Source organism: Fringilla coelebs (genome assembly GCF_963513975.1).
Source record: "Fringilla coelebs genome assembly, chromosome: 5".
Taxonomy (NCBI): domain Eukaryota; kingdom Metazoa; phylum Chordata; class Aves; order Passeriformes; family Fringillidae; genus Fringilla; species Fringilla coelebs.
The window spans coordinates 52,099,490-52,124,084 of NC_140033.1; the positions used below are offsets into that span (position 1 = coordinate 52,099,490).

General features: G+C 40.6%; 1 protein-coding gene across 4 annotated transcripts in view; it reads left to right on the top strand.

The window, feature by feature from the left end:
- The window catches only part of LARGE1 (LARGE xylosyl- and glucuronyltransferase 1), a 269,824-nt gene that overhangs the window by 239,803 nt on the left and 5,426 nt on the right, over positions 1-24,595 (top strand). For all 4 annotated transcript variants that reach the window (XM_084205376.1, XM_084205378.1, XM_084205377.1 and 1 more), the window contains 4 exons: positions 6,520-6,683; positions 11,010-11,288; positions 18,115-18,261; positions 23,301-23,496. In XM_084205376.1, coding sequence (XP_084061502.1) covers positions 6,520-6,683; positions 11,010-11,288; positions 18,115-18,261; positions 23,301-23,496 — 786 coding nt within the window. The remainder of the gene's footprint in view (positions 1-6,519; positions 6,684-11,009; positions 11,289-18,114; positions 18,262-23,300; positions 23,497-24,595) is intronic.

Sequence of the window (24,595 nt, forward strand, 5' to 3'; positions counted from 1 at the left end):
ACTTTGCAAAAGAGTGGATGGAACAAATAGGGCTCAGAAACCGAAATACTGGAGGTGAAAAATCCCACTGAATGGGATAATTTATCTGTTTATGTAAAAATGCATATATAAATGTCTACATATACATGAGTGCTTCATCCTTTCCTGACAATAGTCAAGCTAAAAGACCTCTATATGGCAGGAGCAGGCTGGGAGCAGGAGCCTGCCATGTGCTAAGAGTACCCTAAGTCCCCCTTGTTCAATCCGTGCCTGAGTGAGGTCATGCAAAACAGACTCTCCTCTGCAAGTTGGTACTACAGTCATTACAGTCATCCCTTTGCCTTCTGTGGAGATTCTGGGTGGAAAATCCAGAATATGAACCAAATCCTCCTGTAAACACAGTCATTGACTTGAGCAGGCCTTAGAGCATGTCCTTAGTCACTCTATCCTACTCATTTCATGCTATCTCCCCATTTCCACACCCTCTTTCTTATTTTGATGCAATGCAGAAGACTTTTGAGAAATCCAAAAAGGCAAAGTTTATAATAACATCAAATTTGAAAATTTTCAGTTGGCTTTTAATGCTTATATGCAGCATTTTATTCTGAAGGACCTACTGTAAAGCCCAGAATATTTCAACAGGATCTTCCAGCCAATCTCTATAGTTACTCTATGAGATAGTTACTGTAAGCCTGATTTTAGACCAAGGCACACACTCAGCCTTTCAGCATTCTTAAAAAACTTCTTTCCTGCAGACAGCTTCTCACCAGGTACTTCTCCAAGGCATTAAATCTGAAGGTTGAATGGAGCATCCCTGTTAGTGAAGCCTGTGTCCTGATTCAAAACCCTGGGGCAAGATCAGTGGGAAGTGTATCACTGATTCCTCTCAGTTTAAGGAAAGGACAGTAGAATCCCATTAGAGAAGGCTTTCAGGAAACACAGGAGAAAAAAAAGTCTGCATGTTTTTCTTCTCAAATTTTCAAATCAGCAACACAAATAAACAGTGTAAAAAAACTTCAGCTGTCCCTTAACACACTTACTTAGATGTGTACTTACATTCTAAGTTTGTTTTTACTTAGTTACTGCTTTTGTGCCAAACCAAAGATTCCTAATATGAGCAAAAGGCTGTGCATGCCAACTTAGAGTATCCACTAGAAAAAAGGGAGATTCTAGCAAGGTACCACACAGTATAAACACTGCTAACAAATTTAGCAATTTCTGAGTGACTGAAAATAGCATGTAAATGAAGCTTCCAAGTCAGTATCACAGCCCTGAACTCGCAGTCAGACTGATGCTTTGAGTACCCTTTGCTCCTGCTGAATTTCAAGAGTACAGCCTCATTTGTAGAACTGCAATTTAAAGTTACTATTTTGTGATGTCACAGCCTTTCTCTAGTAATAACAGATGGTATATGGCAGTTTTGAGGTGAAATCCTGACTCCCCCAGCTGTGCTGTTTCTATTATTGTAACTGTTATTGTTATTAAATGCTGAGCTGGCAGACCATCCTGTTACTTGCCTGAAAGTTGCCATTATACTGCTTTCAACTGTTTATAATATTATTAAGTGGAGGAGCACATGGACTGGGATTTTTTTGTTTGTTTGTTTGTTACACTGTTTTGCCCTTTTTTTCTTTTCTCACATTTTTTTAGCATGAAACATGGGGGAAACCCATGAGGTTTGCCCACACCAAAAGTTCCAATGACCTCTTCATGAAAATACTCCATACCTCAGAGAAGGAGCTGGCTTTCACAAAGCTGGTGACAAATTAGGCAAATTGTAATGCAGAAAAATTATGGCTTACACACTGCTGGTAGCGTTTGCTTTGACTTTCAGGAGGCTCAGGTCTCTGGAGATTCTTTATTAGGATGTGCATGGATACATCTGACCAGATTTTATATATCCCAGTGACACAGCAGGTTTGGGCATGCTGCAGGCAGGGGACCTGGACAAAGAGTGGTGTTTTCTGTGACTGTTTCCTCTGAATCCTCCCTGCCTGGTTCTGAAAGGACAGTAGAGCTGAGAGCAAGAACCTGTATTTGGTCTCTCTTCTGAGGGACATCTATTGCCCTCAGTGATTAGTGGACAGTAGGGAGGAGAAAAAAATCCAGATTCACATACAAAAGAGATGAAATCCAGGTCAAAGGCAGAAAGGAAAGAGTGTTTGTACCAAGAAGAGGAAAGGATGGGTGGGTGCCTGTAGGTATAAGAAGCTGGCAGACTGCTTGAATAGGGAGCATAGGACAAGACACAGGACTGGGACTGACTTAGACCCATAAAACTTCCCACACAAGAAGGAATGGGTCAAAGACTAATCTGGGGAAACAAAAGCAAGGTGACCTACCTGTCAAGACAGTGTGCTGCAAGGGAGTTTGGGAACAGCTCAGCCAAAAAGGTTTGTCAGGGGTCTGGGGAAAGGAGATGAGGAGTACTACCAAATCTGACATCTGCAGCCAAGATCAAGGGGAGCTGTACTTGATATATACAGAACTGTCTGAGATACTCCACATGCCTAAAAATTGCATGCTCATTTGTTGCATATTTGCAGTCAGGATAAGCCATCACTTCCATTTAGCAGGAGTATTAGTGGTTTTCACATGCTGCAGCAAAATTCCTCTTGCCAGGTGGGTTTGCTTAGGAACTATCCTCTTTGTCCTTAGCACAGCTTTGTTTCACAGAAGGCTCAATTTGACCCATAGCAAATGTACAAAATTTTATGGTGTGGGAGGAATAGAAGTTTAATTGACACAGGATTAGTCTGGCTTTTATTACTGATCATTGGAGAGACCAGAAGGACTTTATGTAGGTCATCCAAAACAAGATTCAGTGAATGTTTTATCCTCTCTACATCATAATCTGTTTTGTTTATGCCATACTGAAGGCAACTGTTAATTCATACACTTTGAAAGTGCTAAGTGTTGCAATCCAAATTGCCTACTGGTGGGAACTGGACAGCTACACAGGAGAAAATGAAACTGCTGCCGTTTATAACCAGATTTTCGTTAGATCCCGGGCTGTTGTCAGTTTTCATTTTGGTGGCTGAGTTGATTTTGTGCTGTGAAACTCAACTGCACACACCTGGGAAAAGGAAAGATGAGCTGAAAGTTCTACGTTTTCATCTAAGCTGCTCAGTTCTTGTTGTGTTGTGATATTGAGTGGGTGACTTAAGCCTAGTGTCGTCTCACCTCAACTTAAACACTTGATGAGAGAGCTTCATTAGGGGTCTTATCCCTTTCTCAAGTAACTGGCATCTAGACACATGACATTGTTTGTTGGTGGGTTTTGATCTGTTTTTAATAAATAATCCCTCAGAAAATACCTCTGATTTGGATTTTTAATCTATCTCATCTGATATGAAGTCCTGGGTTTTGGTGGGAAGTGAATTGTTTCAGTGACACAGCAGTTTAGGAAAAAAACTAAGCCAATGACAGATTTGCTTACATGAGGAGCAGCCTTAGGAAGGAAGATTCATGAGCAGAGTAACCAGTTTGCCAGTGAAAGGTACATATTGTGGTTCCATGTATCATACAGGTCTGCCATCTCTCACAGGGGTACAAAACACCTCATCTCATAGAAATGTGTTGGACAAGTTGACCGGGAAGATCAAGACTAAGTTATTTCTCTGACAAGCCTAGCTTCAAAGACTGCTTTTCCTGAGATGGAGCCTGATCCCCTGCCACATCTGGTGTCCCAGAGAAATAATATAGCCCATATTTCTTTAATGTATTTGTCTCTTTGTTTGGGCATTATGCCCAATTCATTTTCATTTTTTGAACCAAGTTCTGAACCACAGTTCATTTTTATTTCTGAATGCAGTAGCACCATGATGCTAATGAAGGCACGTGTTGCTTCCCACAACAGTATTTGCTAGGACAATATCTACCCCACACAGTCTGTAAGTAATATATTTTTCAACTGTGAGAGTGTTTCCTAGGGGTGACATTTTCCACATGCTAAGTGGCAAGTAGCCTTAGTATGGAAACTCTTCTAGAAACACAGTCTTGCTTAGCAGGTACTTGCTTATGAGAATACTTGCTGTTTCTGTGCAGCTGAGAAGTTTTTGCTGGGTTAAGCATATCATTATCAGTGTAATGGAGGCATCCATAATGGGAAAAAAATCCACAATGGATTTTATCAAATCCAGCTGATATTAAAGTCCTTATTTTGATTGTGCTCTGGATTTAAGCATCTGTTTGCGTAGATCTGTCAGCATTCCCATTATAAACACATCTTTTCAAGAAGACAGTGTGGGAGCAAACTTCAAACCAAGCTAAGAGTTCTTTGTCTTTAAAAATTGGATCCATGTAATATGTATGCAGTAGAAAAGATTATATTAGAGAAATTGTATGTTCTCTCCTTCATCTCCATCACCAACTTTGTGATTTGGTGAGTTTCACCATTAAAATATGGGACTTTTCAGAAGCTCCTCTTCTCCCCCCAGGGTTCAATAGTGAACAAAGATGTAATTTACCTGCAAATGTTATTCTTGAACTCATAATTAAATATTTTAGCCTCTTCCCTTTCAACCCAAATGCAATCTGATAATTATTTGGTGACTGCCCAATTAATAACTGCTGTGCAATTAAAATCTTCTGGCCTGGTCATTTGTACATTCAGAAGGATAGTAAGGTACCCCTTAAATGTGCATTGCTGTTGTTTTAACCATTTAAATGTCAATCATCTTCTTAATAATTCTTTTAAGGGCACACTAATGTCCCTTTTCAAAGAATAGACAGAAAGATACAAGATGCTTTCTAGTCATTGTTGTAAATATTGAGTTTAATTCAAATACTATTTGAATGCGATTTTGAAAATAGAGTGCAGGCTCAGCTGAATCATGGTTTGTAAAGAAGGAAGAATGAAACTCCAAGGATACGTAAAAGAGCTCCTGATTTCTATTCCACCTGAAAGAGATCTTGATATCAATAGAAGTTTTGCCTGAGTAAAGATTTGTGAAGATTCAGACTCTCATCTTTCTAATAGCAGTCCCTCTTGAGGGGTGTTTTAAGATCTGTGCAGAACAATAGCAGAGAAGAATGACAGCCTGATCCAAAACTCATTGAAATCAAAGTAGGTATTTCCATTATTCAGAAGAAGATTATAGAGTGATGTACAGGAAAATATCAGGAATTATTCCATCAGCCTTCACAGGAAAACAGTCAGTTGTAAGCATTGCTGTGGATGGCAACCATTAAGCTTATAGTTCCAAGAACTGCTCTTCTTAACATAGAACAAAAAATACCTACATTTTCCTTTTTCTTTTTTCTTGAAGATGGTGAAACTATTACTTTAATCATTCTGAGCAGGATAAAAAGATGCCTATAATTCAATAATCTTTTTAATGAAATAGTTTTGAGGTACACTGTGATTTTTTATCAAAATTTGTAAAATTCCTATATAATGGGTATTTTTCTCATTTGCTGATGAGTGTTTTACTAATTGGCTATTGTTCTTACAAAATGACTTTAAGAAATAAGATCCGAAAAAGATACTTTATTTGTAACCTACGCTTTAGAGCAATAGATACTGAACTCAATTTCACATGCTGAAACCATAAAAAATTTCCATCTTCATAACCTTTTATTGCAGGCGTGACTGTTTTTTCCTTTAAAATTAATGGATTTTCAATATCCTAGCTAGATGTTTGGCTTTAAAATTACAGAATCATATAATCATAGAATAGTTTGATTTGGAAGGGACCTTTCAATGATCATCTAGTGCAACCCCCAAAATAATTAGTTTAGGAATGGAATTGGTGATCTGCACAGACATTTGGTCAGTTTTTCACTTCCTCCTTTTCCCAGAGCTAAAGTTTATTCTCTTAAAGCTACATGTCTAAGAGACTTGGGATTAGATTGCTTTGAGATGCTCATTTTGACTTTGAAGAAACTTGATTTCCAAGGGAGCCAGGAAGTTATCTGCCATCTTCCAGATTTCTCAAACGAGGTATCCAGAAGCATAAACCCCATTTAAAGGCTTACTTCTGGCACCTCTGCAGTGGAAAGAACGTAAGTCTCTAGAGAAGGAATAATGATCAGTTAAAGATGTTATGTTCCCAGCTCTCTGTCCATGCTGGTAGCAGCAGTTACTGTTCTCCAGCAGAGGCAGCAGACTGGGAATCTCTCAGTGCTGAATGTGCTGCTGAGTGTTGGCTAGTGCAGAATGTCTGTGACTAGTGTAAAACACCACTTCTAGTAAGGATGAAATTAGGCAACACATTGGAACATTAACTCTTGAACTTGATGATTATTCAGCCTGTGATTGGTCACTGTTCCATTGCTAGTCTGGATCTTGAAAGTATGTAATAGAGGTAAGATAGAGAACATATAGACCATAATAAGTGTCCTGTCTGTGTTATGAATTTACTTGCAAGTCCTTCCTTCTACTTTCTCGTGCAGTTACATGGGGCCCAGGAAAACCCTGCTACTCTGTATATTCCATTCCTCTTTGCATGGTTCTGCAATTTTCCAGCCTCCTGGTTCTCTCTGATTTGCTGAAATAATTACAAGGAAACGCTGTTTGCTTCCACTCTTTGCTTGCAGCTCCAGAAGCAGCTGTCTGAGCTGGACGAGGACGACCTGTGCTATGAATTCCGTCGGGAACGCTTCACCGTCCATCGCACTCATCTCTATTTTCTCCATTACGAGTACGAGCCCGCTTCAGACAACACCGACGTGACACTGGTGGCACAACTGTCCATGGACAGGTAGGGAACAGCTCTTGTTCATCTGGGAGCGTGAGACAGCTTTCTATTACTGGGAAATCTGATATGGACTGCTTTGGAGAGAGGAAAAATGCACATCCATAGAAACCTAGCTGGTGTCTGTGCAGTGCACACACTGTGCTACACTCTACATGAGTCGGGTTCATGAGAGGGTGACTCCTGGAGCTGAGAAAGTTATTGCTTCTTGGGATTGTCAGGCATTATTAGTCCATGGAGTTTTGCAGCAACTTAGAAAAAACAGTTGTTTGTAGTAGAATTAGGCAAGCAGTTGTAGCTGACCCAAGTTTTTGCATGTGTTTTTCTGCACTAGAGGATGTTAGTTTTGCTTTCATTGGCATTTTCCTTGCAGAAAATTTCAGTTAGTGATTTTTCTTAAAGCAGGAATCAGAACTAAATATTCCAGTTTCAAATTAGGAAGTTGAAAATTATACTTTTTTTTTTACTGTGCTAGTGTGAAATAAAAAATCTCCATCTGAGCAGAGTCATTGCATCTTTATCCAAATGTTGATTCTCAGAAGAACATTTGAGCTTTTAGTTCTTAGGTGAAGTGGAATTTAACTGGTATTTAATTTGGGGAAAAAAATCCATTTTGTGACAAGTTCCACATGTACCTTTCTGATTACCACGATTAGCTGAAGTTTTTTAGAAGCTTGAAAGTGCAGTCTGGATTATCCAGCTTTGTGAAATTTTGTAATTGTCAGCTCTCTTTTTTTCTCCAGCTTCTCTGTTCAAATCTAGTACAAGCTTTGTAGTTACTGCCATCAGAGTAGGTTACCAAACAAATCAGAACTCCTTGAGTATTATCCAGAAACTCACCATTTCCTTCAGCATAGCACGTACAGAATATAACATGGCATATGAATAACACCACTGCTACACTAGTAGAAGGTCAGCAGTTTTCCAGGAGGGTTACAGGAATTGAGATCAACAAAACACAGCCTATTTTTAAAATAAACAAAAATGAATAAGGGGAACTCTGTTCCACTGGTGCCTCGGCACTGCCTATTGTATTACGATGTGCTGTGCACATCAGTGTCTGTTCTATTGATTTTTAACTGAGGAAACATTTCTTAAGTGCTCAAAAACCTTTGAGTGAAAAAAATAAAGAAATAAATTGAGCCAGACCCTGAGTGAGTGCCACAGTAAATTAGTAAAGCTGGTGTGTGCACATGGTATATTTTTCCCCCCAGAATTTAATTAAAAAGAATGAGCTGAGGCTCAGTGCTGATTCACTGGCACTGATGCAAAGTCTGAGCATCTGTTTCCCTTTCTGGATCCTCACTGGGGCACATGTTTTTATTGATAGACAGAACCACACATTTTTATTCAGGAAGAACAACCGTCCTGGTTCTGTGCAGGAGAAATGTTCCCTACTTCACTGGTGTGTTGCTATAAATTATTGATTTGAGTTGGAAATACTTTCTTTCAGCTAAAATCAATAAATAATAACCTACCAAAGAACTGCTTAGCTGCTTTGTTTTCTTTCACATCTTTCAGTTTCTGCCTTATCTTTTTCCATCTTCTTTAAACCACTTTTATTAAACTCCTCTGGCACAACTGTAGGCATTTAAGAATAGTGTCTCAGATGTAAGGTGACATGGATATAAACAATGTGCTGTACACTACATTCCTGAATTATTCTTTGAAATTCTTATTGGAGATGAGGAAAAGCAAAAAAACAACTCCCAGCACTTCCCCTTGTCCTGTTGGAGGTGAGATTGACGTGACTGTCGTGACAGATTTAGGTTTACCTATTCCTGTAGGCTTGAGGAATGGAAGAGAGTGATGCATTCTGCAAGCTAACATTATTGTCTTTAGGTGGAAGCTTTAAGACAGACTTCATTCAGGGTTCTTCATTATTAATGAACAATTAATACAATTAATTATTACAGTTGTCATCTTTTGCAGTGATGTGACATTTCCTTGAATAAAGGCTTGGTTGCTTCAGCGTGATTTTCATGCACATGTTTTGACTAAGCAGGCTTTTTAAAGGCTCACTATGTACCTGAGGTTCAGAAATCAGAGTAGGACTTAAAAAATCTGAGGTTAGAATGGGGACAAGGAAAAACATGACTAGCAATACACTGCTTGAAATCTGAGAATGGGTTGGAAATCAGTTGAGAATTCTTAAGAAGAAAAAGAAAAATAAAGAATCTCACAAAACAATTGAATTCCAGCAAAATTCACTTAGCTGAACAGACCTTTAAAAATTTACCAACTAAATTATGATCTCATTGTTATGCAGTACAGCAGTACATTTGTTTTCTCTAGAGTCCTTAAGAGAACACATTCCTCAAGACCACTAAAAAAACCCAAAATAAGTTGGTCATGTTGTGCTTAGAAACTCATAATTCTAAGTTTTGTGGTTAAAAGAGACGTAACAACTTATAGAGAGCAGATTATGGAGGATCACCTAGCAGTCTCTCTATCATATTTATGGGAGTAGAGCCTGTCAATGAGAACAACACAGTAAAATGGAGTATTCTGAAGGGTACTCAGGTATCCAGCTGGGAATTTGTACCACCAGAACCAGGTTTCCACTTCAGCATCATGAAAAGGTTTGCATTATCAGGTGTGCTGTTTAAATAAGTTATATATGCCATTAGTCCACTGTGTGGAGTCCTTAAAAGGCATTTTGCTGCATTTTTTACTAGGCAAGCTTTCCATTTTTAAACTGATGCCCTAAATTTGAGTGCTGACAGATTGGAGTCTCCTGATCAGCAGATTTGTATTATGTTGGAAAGAGGCAAAAAAAAAGTATTTTCCCCCTATTTATTATTTGTGTAATCAAAATTCTAGACCCCTTACATACCTTTTAGATATTTTTATATTGATTTGTGTTTCAAATTCAGCTGTATGTTTCAGGCTGATAATAGCTTTTGCTTCAATAACAGATAAAAAGAAAATTATGTACCAAGTGTAGACTAATAAGGTAATACCTTATATCTAAGAAAAAATGATTATATCATCTTGGTATCATCACAATAATTCAGAAGTCAGACTGTGTTTACTGGTATGAGTCTATCATTCCTTTTTTTTGCAAATCTTAGAGAGGTAGTAGGAGGGGGAAAATATTTTCTCAGATTATAATAATGCAGAAAACTTTTCTTGCATTTTGTATAAATATTAATAGGAAAAATTCAGTAACGTGGATTTGGAACGTAGTGAAGATACTAATTTTGAATCATCTACTCTTCCCAGTTTTTAATAGAATATGTGCCTAGGCTGCATAGGTCATTTCCCTTCATATTAAATCAAGAGGCTTTGTAATCAGTCCTTGCTGTACTTTTGGGTGACACATTTCAATCTCTAGGCAATAAATTACCCAAAGCATTTAAATTATTTTGACCGAGTTGGGTTTGATTTACATTTGCGTATGAAATCTTTCCTTGTCATTTTCGTCAATAGTATTGTAACTGCTGGATTTTTTTTTTAAATGCACATCAATACAACCTGTTTAAGAAATGATTTAATGAAATTTGGGATAGTGCTGAACATATACAAGTTAGTACTTTTAATGATGATTTTGTCTGAAATGTTCTTTTGATACTCCACAGCAATGCCACATCTGTCCTTCCTCCTCTCCTTACCCCCTGCTAATAGTAAATCCCCTTTCTATCAATGTATCATCCCTTTTGTCCTTTTCTCTGGCAGCAAGCCTTCTTCTAGTTATTGCACATTTTCACCTAAAGCAGTATCCCATTGACCTGTCTCTTTTAACAGCCTTTAAGATCTGACTAACTGCCTTGCAAAAATTTGGGGAAGGTTTTCCTGTCAGGAGGTAAAATGATCTGTGGGTCCATTCACCTCTGTCCTCCACAAGCTTGTTGAAGAGCACTGTAGTGTGTTACTGTGTGGGAATAGCTTGACCTGAAATGAGAATTGGGCACTAGACAGTGTTGAAGTTTATGAGCCCCCTGTCCCCTCGGTATGTCCACATGAACAGATCCTTGCAGATGCTCAAAGCTCCCACTAGATAAGTCCTGTTATGGGTTTTCCTGCGGCATCAAAGCTTTAGACAGAAAATAATGGTGCTTTAGGTATCTGATCTAGGGCCATCTTAGGCTGCATTTGATTTAGTGAGATTGGGGTATCCAGGGTGCAGTCCATCTGTCAAGGAGGAGACCTCGACTTATCATCTTAAATAATGAACTACGCTATAGAAATATTTACTGCTTTCCACGGCATATAAAGTGTCCCCACTCTGTCTCACTTAGGGAAAGATATCTGCATTTGGTCAGGTGAACACACACACAGAGTCCCAGACAGGGAAATAGCTTTTTCTTACTCTCACCCTTCCTCTTCCAGGCTCCAGATGCTCGAAGCCATCTGCAAGCACTGGGAAGGTCCCATCAGCCTGGCACTCTACCTTTCTGATGCAGAAGCCCAGCAGTTCCTGCGCTACGCTCAGGGCTCCGAAGTCCTGATGAGCCGCCACAACGTCGGCTACCACATCGTGTACAAGGAGGGGCAGTTCTACCCTGTGAACCTGCTCAGGAACGTGGCCATGAAGCACATCAGCACCCCATACATGTTTCTGTCTGACATCGACTTCCTGCCCATGTATGGACTCTACGAGTACCTCAGGTAATGGACAGTGAGGGAATTCCCGCTGTCAGCCACGATTTCAGCCTCTGCACTCCCCCTCTCCCCTACCCTTCTCACATATTCTCTAAACAAAGCAGTTTGAGCAAATCTGAATACAGCAGCATAGAAATATCCGAGGTGTGACAATGCCCAGCAAGGAGCAAGAATTTTTAGAGCAGAAGAAGGGACTGTAACTGGAAAGTAAAGCAAAAGGGTTATGAAAGAAAAAACCCAGGTCTGAATGTGAGCCTCATTAGCCATTAGAATAATCTCCTCAGGGCTGCAGAGGAACCAATTTGAAAATTGAACTAGGTTAAGCATTATTAAATGTCCAAGAGCATCGTTTATTAGCAGAGATGTGAAACAGGCAGTTTCTCTAAACATCTCTGGTTCTTAATGTCAGTGACAGAAAAAACATGCAGAGCAGTACTGAATTTGTTGTGCATGTGACACACTCTTAATTCAGTTCCTTATCTTCAAAAGAGTGTGATGAGTCTAACCAGCTCAAAAATATGCCTGCAATGCCAGCACCTGTCAAGGGAAAGTAATTGTCGTAAGGAAGCTGGGAGGAGTAACATCAGTGTATATTGTATCATACTGCGTGTAAGCAGGTTGGGCTGAGCAAACTACAGACTTCTGATCCATTAACTGAGCTTTTTCTAATTAAGACCTTTTTGCCCTGCAGAGGCTGGTCATCTGAGGCCAAAGCGTAGAGGAAGGAGGACACCCTGTGGCCAGACAGGAGGATGTCAGTTCCTTTATCCTACCAGTTTTGCTTTTCATCTCTGTTCTAATTTGGTAAAAGTTGATCAAAGTGTTCCAGTGAGGGCCTGCCCGTAGGTGTTCCCTGTCAGTTCACAAGCCCGGGGCTTTGGAGTGTCAAGGAAAATATGCCTTCTGGTATCAGGAACTTCTGGAGGAGTTTCTTTCTTTCAGGCTTAACTCTGAAAGACACTTACAGGGCCAAACTCACTATTCAGAGGGATGGAGTACCTCTTCTATGAGGAGGGGATCAGACAGGTAAGGCTGTTCAGCCTGGAGAAGTGAAGGCTCCAGGGAGGCCTTATTATGTTTTTCCAGTACATAAAGGGAGCTTAATGAGAAAGATGGGGACAAACTTTTTTAGCAGAACCTGTTGACATAGGAGAAGGGTAAGTGGTTTTAAACTAACAGAGGGGAGATATAGATGAGATGCAAGGAGTAAGTTGTTTACAATGAGGATGTCAAAACGCTGGTACAGGTTGCCCAGACAGGTGGTGGGTATCCCATCCCTGGAAATATGCAAGGTCAGGCTGGATGGGGCTCTGAGCAACCTGATCTAGTTGAAGATGTCCCTGCTCACTGCAGGGAGATTGGTCTAGATTATCTCTAAAGGTGCCTTCCAACCCAAAAAATTCTATGATTTTACAAAAAGAGAAAGTAGATCTTTCAAAAAACCAAGAAAAAGCTACTTGAAAAAAAAGGGCTAGATGACCTTTAACAGTGCCTTCCAGCTCAAACCTATTCTATGTCTTTCAAGATGCTGAATTTCAGTTGTATCATTGAAGTATTAGCATACTGTGTAAGCCTGATTTCCTCTTATTTTGTTGAAGTCTTTTCAAGTTGTGCTAGGAGCACTCCAAAATTATTCTGTTCCTTGCACACATTAGCTATCTCCAGATACATGGATGAAGAGTTACTCTTCATTTCTTTATTCTTCTGTTGGTGTTGCGTAGTGGTACATTTTTCCAGATCAGTGCTGGACACAGTAAGGATGGCAGCTGTTGATACTGGCATTTAGTGCTAGAAAAGGACCTTGTTCTTTCATGCTGCTTCACAGTGCACGGATGGGAGCCAGAAATGAAAGGAAGAAGAGAGGAGAGAAGACAGAATGAAGTACCACCATTTCCTTGAGATATTACAACCATAGAAATAATTCTCATAAGGTGATATTGTATTACAGAACTAAGTGCACCATGATGGTGCATTGCTGATGTTTCAGAAAAAAGCAGAGATGGTCTCTGAGAGCTGCTGCCTCTGAGACTTTGTATTACCCTGCCAGCCTTTTCTTAAGGCCTGTACCACCTTCTGCTACTACCAGCTCTTTAAAAAGTGATTGGATTTTTTTTTTTTACGTGGACTAGATGCTTTTGTAGCTTTTTCAGTAATGATTTTTCTAAGCAAAGTAGCAGGGAGTTGCATTGCGATTATTTTAAATATGGATACTCTGTGTCTTTCTGCATTGACTGTTCCCACTGCCTCTGCAAATAGCTGATTAGTGCTATCTGTATGAATGGCAGCACTTGTTTGTTGGAGAGACATAAAACATTTTTGCCCTCATTTCCTCAGATAGAACAACCATAAACAAATGGAAATAGTTTGGTATTTCGGGCATCACTTTGTACAAAATAAGCCAGGAAAGTCCTACTCACCGAAAGTTTGCTGATTTACATATATTGCATATTATGTCTCTGCAGATAATATATTCTCAGAAAGAAAGGAATTTTGAAAAATACTTTCAACTTATTTTGAAGGCGTCATATGAGGAAGGTTACAAGCAGTTTTGAAGGAGAAGCTGATGGAGCTGGTGGTTACCTATTTATCCGTTTCTTTGCCCTTAGATTTGTGCTAATTGAGCTTTTTCATAGCTGCTAAGTAAAACCATTTCAGTGTTTTAATTTCCATCAAACACTCTTTTAGTCCTGCTTTAGTCTTCTGTGAAGTACAAAAGGAAATGTATCAGTTAAAGATTTCCTGTTTAATGTAGTTGGAGGTCGTCTTGTCAGTGCCCCAGAGGTAAAGGCTTCTTCTGGTTGCTGCAAGTAAGGTGTTTGGGTCATCCTACAGTGACTTCTAACACAAAACAGTGAGACAGGCTGCTTATCTACAGCTGTCACAGCTAGCATTGAAGTTCTTTCCTGACATATTTGTGTAAAATGTGCCCTTGGCTTCCAGTGACACATTTAGCATGAATTGGGACTCAGCATCCAGCTCTGTCCATGGGTTTTATATCTGTCCCCTACATCATGACTTGTGAGGTAGTTTTGTTTATTTTTCAGCATCTCAGCTAGGGAGATAGTTCAGATTGTGCCTGTTGGGGTTTTTGTTTCGGTTGGCTTTGTAGTCTGTGAATCCGTGTCTTCTGCAGAGAGGAGGAGCGTTCTAAGGAATTTAACCAGAAATCTCCAGTTCTGACTGCATGCTCAATGACTGCCGTATTTGTAACTTGCAACCAACCACTTACCAAATCCTGATGGTGGAAGCACATTTGAGTTAATGGACTCTTTTTTTTTTCTCAGTGTAGTGCTTTAGGATTAGGTTGCTAGCTTTTCTATGTCTGACTTCTCTATCCTCCAAAAATGGGAATGATCTTACTGTCTACTTATATGAGGATGAGAATTGTGTTAATTTTTGAAAAGAACTATGCGAGGTTAGAAGATTGATATCAACGTGCTGGAGTTCATTCAACCTGTGAGGAGACTCTTGTGATTTAAGATTGATTTTTTCACTGCTTTGGGAAAAATATGGTTGATTAGATTTAAAATTTAACCCAGCCTTCACTGTGTCAGAATGACACACATAGGTCTGAACACAAAGATAGCTGGGAAATGGTTTCCTGGACAACACTAGCACAAAGAGAGCTAGCTCTTCATAGTCATAAATCCTTATTTTGGGGTTTGGGGGAGAAGGACAAGAAAGGAAAGTGGATACTGGATCAATACTACTGAATCCAAAAATCCAGCCCTCATCAGGATAGTGCAAGAATTAACTAGTTTACCCAGTGCTAGCTTGCAAAATAGCAACTTATTCCCTACATTATATTCCAGATATCTAGCAGCACCAACAAAATTTTCCTATTCCCTGAGTGTAACAGAACCAGCCAACCAACAAATAGCACCTCCACTCAAAACAGGAGAAAAAGTCATCCCACAGAAAAATTAAAAGGTAGATTTGCTTCCAGTGGGAAGAAGTTAGAATTTCAGCTGGTTGTCCAAGGAACAGACCACCAGTCAACTTATGAGAAGAAAAGGGAAGGTGTTTTTTTCTCTAACAAGTCCTCCTTGCCATTATCACGGTTTAATTGGCCTCTGTTGTCCTTTGTCTCTCAAGTTCAACATCTGAATGTCAGCAGTGATTTCTTCTTCCCTTTGCATCAGTCTTTTATGTCATGGAGTCCACCTCAAAGGCAGATGATTCTACTCAGAGATCAGTGCTGCTGGGCTTCTTGTCTCAGGGTGTGTCAGTTCCCAGCTCCATTCTGGAGAGCCCTCCACTTTGACCTTACCACCCGTACTGGTTGTGGCTGAGCTGGAGGTGTTTCCCCACAGCATCCCTCACAGTGCTGTGCTTTGCCTTGGTAGCTGGAAAGGTGTTGATGACACACCAGTGTTTTGGCTACTGCTGAGCAGTGCTGGCACAGCATCAGTGCTGCCTCTCCATCCTTCTGCCTCCCGTCTGGGAGTGGGCAAGATCTTGGGAGGGGACACAGCTAATACAGATGAGCCAAATTGAACAGGGAGAATCCATGCCAAATGATGTCAGCTCAGATAGATATAAAAGCTGAGAAAAGGAGGAGGAAGGCAGGGCATTTGTTATTTAGAATGTTTGCCTTCTGGAGCAACTACTATGTGTGCTGAAGCCCTGCTTCCCGGGAAGTGGCCAGACATCACTTGATGGGAAGGAGAAGATAAAATCTTCTGGTTTTCTCTTTGTTTGTGCATACTCAACCTTTTGGTTTTGTTTTAGCAAAGCGCCTTATCTCAACATACAAGTTGTTTTCCATATTATTTTCTCTCCTGCCCCCATCAGAGAAGGAGGGCTGAGAGCAGCTTGGTGGCCACTTGGAGTCCAGCCAAGGTCAACCCACCATACCAACATGCGCCTCCGATGCTCGCATATCTCTTGAAAATATTTCTGCAGAGAGTGTCCTGCTATTTTTTTTTTTTTTACTTTGGAAGTTTCTCTACATCTCTGTGGCTGCCTGAATGCACCTCAAGCACCTTGTTTCCAGACCTCTGTTTCTCTTCTCTTACCTCACTCTTTGTGTTGACCTGTCAGTGCAAGTGATTTCAGGCTGTTCTGTCAGTTTGTTCACTCTGCTTTTTGATTTCTTCATGAAGGTACTATCATTTATTCCTTCTAATAGTTCAGGCATTGACAACTGTATGAAATTTGCAGGTGACAGGAGCAGCAGGGAGTGTGCAGAAAGGATCGCTGGTATCGACACCATTTTTGGGGCTATATCCCATATATTATAGAATAAGTCACATTCAGCACTCGATTCAACACAAGTTGCTCTGTCTGACAGTTTCTGCTGTTACTTGTGCTTGATACCTGTGCCTGCTGCAGCTTTGGTCAGCTTCAGACTGTAAACTTTGGTGGGCAGAATTGTTTCCTACTCTTGGACGGTGCCAAGCACAGCAAGGCCTTGAATCTTGCCTGGGCCTTTTAAGCTCTCCATAAAACAAAGTTATAGTAACAGCCATAAATGGATGCTTTCCTTGCAGAGCCCAAAGGATGAGCATCACTACAAATGTTACCTGCTCCTTCCTAGAACTGAATCCCCAAGGCTGTACTGCTCAAGGCTGATAGGTTGCACAGAGACCAGAAAAACTTAGATTTTTGGAAAAGAAACTTTATTAGTATACCCTGCTCTCTGAAACATGAAAGGGAAGAAACATTTAAAAGCATCATAAAGACTGTATACTGGCACTGCTCAGCAACTTTGGAAGGTCACAGATGCTGATTGTGAAGGAGTCATCTATTGACATGCAGGTATTTTGCCCTCTAGTGATGGTGAGGGAGAAGTTACAAGAAGAAAGTACAAAATCATTTATGATAAGATGCTGTTAAAATCCTTCAGTTGTGAAAAGTTAACTGAAATATGTCAGGGGCTCTTTAAACAATGCCAACTTTGCGGTAAGGAGCTGAGAACAGATTGCTTAATATGGAACAGGCCTGTAGGGTGGTATGAATTTCCTAAAATTCAGATTTTATTAAGTAGTTGTGCTCATCTTCTTTTTCTGTGACAGCAGTGTAAATGAATTCTAGGTATTCTGGGCTTAGAAAAATTGTTTGTTTGGTTCTTCTGTTATTTGGACAGTGATCCCAATTCCTTCAACTTAAAAGGCTGTAGAGAGTTTGCTGCTTGTCAGCATTCTCCTTGATTGCTTGTTGCTGTAACATAAAAGTCAGGACAGTGAATCCTATTAAGGGGAACTGACTTTGACAGGGAGAGAGAGGCATATTTCTGGTATGAAACATGGAGATAATGAAATAAAAATTGAGACAGTTATTTCTAATGACAGGTATAGTAAAATTCAGTTGGGGGATGGAAAAGTAACTTCTTTTTCTTTGAATTTTAGTTTCTTAGGAAAGAATAGGCTGAACACCTCTGGCAGGCAGGATGAGAGATTGCTAAGGTCCTCCTCTGCTGTGACAGTTGTCCCAAGGCCCGTGCCTGGAAAAAAATCCTGTGTGAAATGCATATGTGTACACACACTCACATCCCAGAACAGTCTCTGCACTGAACAACTTGCAGGAAAAAGAAGGAAAAAGAGAGGCATCCCAGTCCATTCAAGTGTAGAGCACTTCTCTGCTGCCAACAGTCTGATCAGCATTGATCAGTCAAACACACAAGCTCATTTGGAATTCTGTTGCTCTCCCTGCTCTTAGAGCAGCAGACCAAAAGGAGAAGAAAATTTGAAGCACCTGTAGGAAAAGATATGGGCCATAGTTATATTTATAGTATCCTAACTGCCCATTCTTTGCACCTTATTTTGAAAAGCTCAGTGATTTGCTCAGTTGAAAATTTTCCTGCTTTTATTTGTTGTTTCTCTTTTGCCAGGAAGTCTGTCATCCAGCTAGACCTAGCTAACACCAAGAAAGCTCTGATTGTACCTGCCTTTGAGACCCTGCGCTACCGCCTCTCCTTCCCCAAGTCAAAAGCAGAGCTGTTATCTATGTTGGACATGGGAACCCTCTTTACATTCAGGTAATGAAAGTACTCTTCAACCTGTGGTAATTATCTCTGGTTTTTATGTTCTTCTCAATATTTGCTTCTTCTCTTTCACTGTCAGCTGCATTAAGAAACTCATTGGAATTTTTTTCCCTTTTCGTAGAGAGGCAGTGAACAGAATCATGTGGGTATATTCTGTCTGTAAGCTCAGCATTTTATCTCGTATTACAGTCCTCTCCTGAACGACTTCAGTTGTTAAATCAAATTTGTTTTATTTTCATCATTTTTTATTGCGCTACAAAATCAAGCGTGACCATTATACTCAAGTGTGTGTAATTTACTTTTTGGCTGCCAAATACTATCTGGGTAGCTGTGTCTTCTCATGTGACCAAAAGTAATGTATCTCTGCCTATTGGTTCTCTTCCTTACTGGAAAAACAAACGCAGGCTTGTCTTATGCTCTTTTAAAGTGTGAAACAGTTGCTTAAATACCTAGAGTTCCTCTGTGCAGAGGTAAGAGAGTACTCTGACTAGAGGCTAAGGAGCAAAGAACATCTAAATTTGGAGCTTCTCTCTGAAGCAGACTTCTTTTGTGGTTGTGAACAAGTCACTTCTATTACCTGCCAGACTCTTCAGTTTTAAAATGCGACTACCAGGGGTTAACCATCTCTTGGGTGTGTGTGGTAAGGTCTGATTAGCAGGCATTTGTAAAGCATCTCAGCAATGGGAAGAGTACAATATGGCCTTATGATGTTGCACAGAGAGGGGGCTTAGGAGACTTGCGTTCTCTTCTCAGCTCCACTGCTCCCCTGCTGAGAGGTGCTACACGAATCACTTTGCTTTCTTACATCTCTGTTCCTGGTCTCTGAAATACAGGTAACAATGTTCACCTCTCCTTTTTGCAGTATTTTGAGATCTAGACATAAAAGCTATGAAAAAGCTAGGCATTATCCATGGCTGGAGGAGCTCTGTATCATACCTCCTCATAGTTCTCTTACTTTAGAGCTTTCCTCACACTTTTCCCATTCTCTATATTACACACCTCTCTTGTTGCAGCAGCAACCCTTCCCTCATAGGGTTGCATGCACATAACATAGCAGACAGCCTGTGTGAGTCTGAAAAACATAATTCTGATCAGTGTCAGAATTCTACCAGCGACTGCCTTGAAACAGAAACTTGAGGTGACTGAGACAGGCATGCCTCTGGAAAGTTACTTAAGGATACTGATAAAGCAAGTACTTTCCCCTCTGCTATCTTTCTTTAACATACAAAAGACGTAAAAATTAACAAGAGATCTGATAAAAAATAGTTTCCTCTCCCGTAGTTGAGAGAAAGAGTCTTTCCAGTGGAAGACAACACCCTCAGGATTTTGAGATGTTACATTCTACCAGCAGTCAGCTGCACAGTGGTGGCCTTCCACTGCAGATTTCATCTTCAACCTAAACAGCATGTTGGTGTGTTACGTACACAGCTGGACTTGCAAATCCTTTCTCGAGTCTCACTCAGGCAAAAATGTCTTTAACACCAGTGGGAGTTTTTCCAAAGCAAGGTTAAGTAAGACTTGAAGGACATGCAGTCTGTAGCTGACGTACATATTAATATAGGATACATTTTACAAATGCTTCCTCAGTTTGTTTTGGCTCATTTCATTGCTCAAATCTGTTGACAGCTACATAAGCATCTGGGCTCTCAGCTCGGGGCAGAGAATTTCCACCTCTGCCTTCAAGGTGCTTTAATAACGCTGCAATTTGCTGCTGAGCAGGTGGGAGTAGCTGGGGAGGACTGGCGTGACAGTGATTGCTGAGAGCGCTTGCAGCATCCCAGTCCCTCACACCACACAGTAGATTACAATCTTTCCCTCACTGAAATTGCTTTTGTCACCTCTTTTTGAAATGGTGACCTTTTCTACCTCTGGGCAGCTAAGAAGTACACAACAGCTCTCAATTACATCCCTCAGTCACCAGCAGAAGAAAAGAGAAGGCAAGTGAGCGTCTGTGGCTGGCAAGGTGTGCTGTGTGAAACCCTCTGCCACAGCGGGGGCTCTGTGCCAGCTCCCTTGGCAGCTGCTGGCTGGGAGTGTGCTCCCGAGGATGTGCCTGCTCAGGGCCTGGGTGAGAGCTGATGGGCACGAAGGTGATCCCCACGTGCATCCAGGCACAGGGGAAACCACAGCTGGCAGGAGACACATCATCGTAGTGAGAAAGCATAAAAAGCAACAACTGATTAACTAATTAACTGATTGCATCCACAATTTGGCAAAATGTTGAAGCATCTGAGAACAGAAGTGGGAAAGTTCTTCTTTCATTCATCTTTGTCACTTAAATGGGAAACTTAGAGGAGGCAGGGAGGAAGACCACTCTGAGAATAACTACTTCATTGTGCTAACTTTAGCTGAGTTTACTATAGTTTTGAAATTTTATTTTAAATAAAAGCAATCAGGAGCACAAGTAAAATAAAGCATTGAATGCAAAGTGGAGGAGGAGGGGATGTGGTGTGTTCCAGTTGTTTTTCATGAACCGTGGGAAAGAAACTCATCGTGATTTTAGGGAGATCGAATTACTTGGTTTGGATTTGTCAAAATTGCGAGCATAGTGAAAAATATGTTGTTCCCAATTTTCGTTAAGTTCTCGAGGGATTGTCAGATTGAGTGTGGCCTTAAAATTCAATGTGTATTTAGATCTTGAAAGAGAAGGACCTGAGCAGAAAATTGCATTTATTCATTTGTCCTGTGAGATGGAATACCAGTATAGACAGTGAACCTCTTCTCACAACTGCATCACCGAGAGTAAAGTCTGTTGAAATGACTCATCCTTTAATGGGAGCTTCCTCTCTATGGACTTCCACGGAATGGTGTCTGCTTCTTTTTCTTTGCAGTATAGTTCATGTAATCAGCCATTGACCAAGACCTACTTCCAGCAGATTATATGTGTATGAACCCATATATATTGTATGTACAGATATGTATGTAATCCAGTAATGTTCTCACAGTTCTTTTAATGGTCTCACAGTTAGACTGTTTTCAGTCTAGTTACTCCTCCATCACTATTGTGTTTACACCTCATTTGAGCATCCAATATTCATTTACGTCTTTGTCAGGACCTTAGCTGTCCTTTTGCCTTTCTCTTTCCTTCTCCTCACATCAATCACTCTGAAGAGGTAAGCAAAAAACTTCTGTTGATATTTGGTTTTGTACTGTCAAATCTACTCCTTCCTTTCTAGGTTTTGGGGGTTTTTTTGTTTGTTTGTTTTTTGTTGCTGTTGTTGTTGGGTTTTTGGTTGGTGGGGTTTTTTGTTTGTTTGTTTGTTTGTTTGTTTTTCTATGCAAGCCCAGTTCCATATTTTTGCTTTATCATCTCTTCCCAATTATTTATTTTGCCCTGCTAGTTTGCTCTCTTGACTCACAGAGGTTATACTTGAGCTGCTATAGGTGCTTACACTGATACTTCCAAAAAGGGTGGAAAGAAATTGATTTTTTTTTATGGTTAGTATCTTGTTACCCCCTGCTTAAATCAGTGGGAGAGTGTTACTAGAATAACAGCAGCATTTGGCTGCTTCTCTGCAGGAATCTCTCAATTAACCAAAGTTTGTATGGGGCTTTGAAGATACAAATCACTTCATAAGTGTTTAGCAGTCATTATTATTATTATTATTATCATAATTAATTTCAAAATGCCGGAGGTAGGATTTTAAAAGATACAGCACCCTCCACAATCTTATATCATTTTAAACCCCACATTGTGACTGTTGGGTTGGGGTTTTTTTTTCCAGCATAGATAGCTGCACATTGGTGACTGGCTAGATTAGCCACTCATCTCCAAAAGAGGCCAAGAAAAGGAATAGGTTTTTTGGCAATGATTCCAAAGGACATTAAGGGTTATAAGCATCTTTGTGATTCTGGCACTTCTTGCTAATAATCTCTGGAGAATTATTTCACTATCACTGTCATTATTTCACTGGTTTTTAATACAGAAGGGTTCATTCTCCTGTTACAAGCCATACAAATATGTCCAAATAAAAGCTCCTAGGCTGTGATTTTATATTCCTGTTTTTAGCAATGGCGTACAATGTTATGAGAATTTCTGGGATTTAAACATTACATCATGCTGTAATTTTGCAATATTTAATGCTCAAATCCCTTCACTTTTAGCATGTGAGTCATCCCTGTGAATTCAATGTACCTTACTTTACAAATTGGCAGGATATTCGTTTTGTCCCTTCTGTTGCCTATCTATCTCAGTGTTGTAATACAGATACCTGCTATGCCTTTGTTTCATTAATTAATCTGTGAATCTGCAGAAAGAGCATGTCTCATTGATTTTTGGAAAGTGTTAGAATAAGTGGGCGAGAGAGTCATTGACCCTGGCACTAATGGGGTGCATTCAAGCTGTGCTAGGAAGAGACCTGCTGTGACCTAAACAAGATTAGCAAAATACAAAAGGATCTTTTTCTGTAAATCAAATTGATTACCTTACTGAAGATCACAGGAGTACTCCCCACAATGCAGAACTTAGAGCAGAAAGCCTTTATGTAATATTTTACTTATTAATGTAATTATACAGCTTGGTTCCTGCCATAGTAATAACCGTAATTAATAAAATGGAACATCTATCCGGAGCTGCAGGTGTCTCTCATGCAAATTATGAAATTGCCTATAAAACAGATCGAGAACCATGCTGGAGAAATAGCTAAATTTAGCGACTTTATCTGAGCTGCAGCTTTCCACACCGATTTTAGAGCACCGACCGATGCAGCTGTTTGGTTGCTAGGAATAAGACACAGCCCTTGTAGTGCAGATGAACTGACAGGGTACTGTGTAATGGTTTCTCACATTAGCATGAGGTACTGTTTTCACACTATCCTTCACCAACTAGATGTGTTTAAGCATTGAGCTCTGGGAGGCGTGCTGGAAATAGTCCTAGAAATTGCCTCCGACGCGTCCTGAAAATGATGATGTGAACTGTAAGCTAATGTCCTTGTTTTTGAGCATTTCATCTAACAGGTAATATTTTGTTTCCTCGCCAAGATGCTTTCTATCTAATCGCTTCCCCACGTCCCTGCCGTTTATGTCTGTGTCAGGTACCACGTCTGGACGAAAGGGCACGCGCCAACAAATTTTGCCAAGTGGCGAACAGCCACCACCCCCTACCGCGTGGAGTGGGAAGCAGATTTTGAGCCATACGTCGTCGTGAGGAAGGACTGCCCAGAGTATGACAGGCGCTTTGTGGGATTTGGCTGGAACAAAGTAGCTCACATCATGGAACTGGACGCGCAGGTGAGGAGATGACAGACGAGTATCTCAGCCAGGGCTCGGCAGCAGGGTTGTTACAAGCAAGGCTGTGTCCTGTAGGAAGGCGTCACGCTTTGGGACCCCAAAGTGTTCATCTGGCCTTACTGAGCTCCTTAATGAGTGCTTCTTCAGTTGGGAGCACTCTGTTTAATGCTTGTCGAGTATTAAATGAAGAGCTGAGTCTGAGTTCGTTTATTTGTCAGTTCTAAGAAATTCATTGTTTTGCAGAGGCACAACCCCTGTAGTGCTCTCCTCCTGACCAAAGCATTGCAGCATTTGTTGCCAATCCCACAGATTATTAAGGAACATGTTAACCTAGCTGGATTTTTTCCATTAAATTGGGGTTTGTGAGTCCCAAATACTAATTTACAATTCAAAAACTAGTCATCAGTTGAATTCAAGGCAAGCATCTTTAATTTCTGGCTGAGATTTACAGCACACTTCTGCGAAGCCGGTCTTTACATTTCCAAAGTCTGGGGCTGTGGTGCTGACTCTAAAGGATCTGGGTACTTGAGCTTCGGGCTACCTGCTTCTTGGATCTGTGATGGGATGAAGCTGCTGGGCAGAATTTATAATAATAAGGATGCAGAGAAAGCTCAGGAGCCCCAGACTGGCACCGGAGCTCTCAGAGTTGCCAAGGTCCCCGCTGCCAACCTAAATCTTAGAGGCTGGCAGTGACTATGGCTCCATGGGATCCCAGTGCTGCTGCTCACTGAAATGGCAGGATTTGCATCACCCCGCTGTTCTTGGATGAGGGGCTACCCACTGTGCTCATCAGTAAGGTCTGGGTCATGGCAGTTCTTTTTCATTTGGGTTTTTTTTTTGTAGTTTTTTTTCAGTTTGGTTTCAATCCCAGTGTTTGAACTAGTAGCGTAGCTAACCAAAAAAATAGGTTTTGGTGATCTTCATCCTCCTGTGATAGCTTCTGCTATCAATCTGGAATAGAGCAGATCCTTCTTTGCTCGAGTCTTACCAGTTTATGTGAAGCAGAGCAGCTCAAGGCTTGGAGCAGGTCAGTGGGAGATTGTGTCTCTGGGGTGTGGGCTACAGTGTATTTGTGTGCAGGCATGTGTGGGAAGGAAAT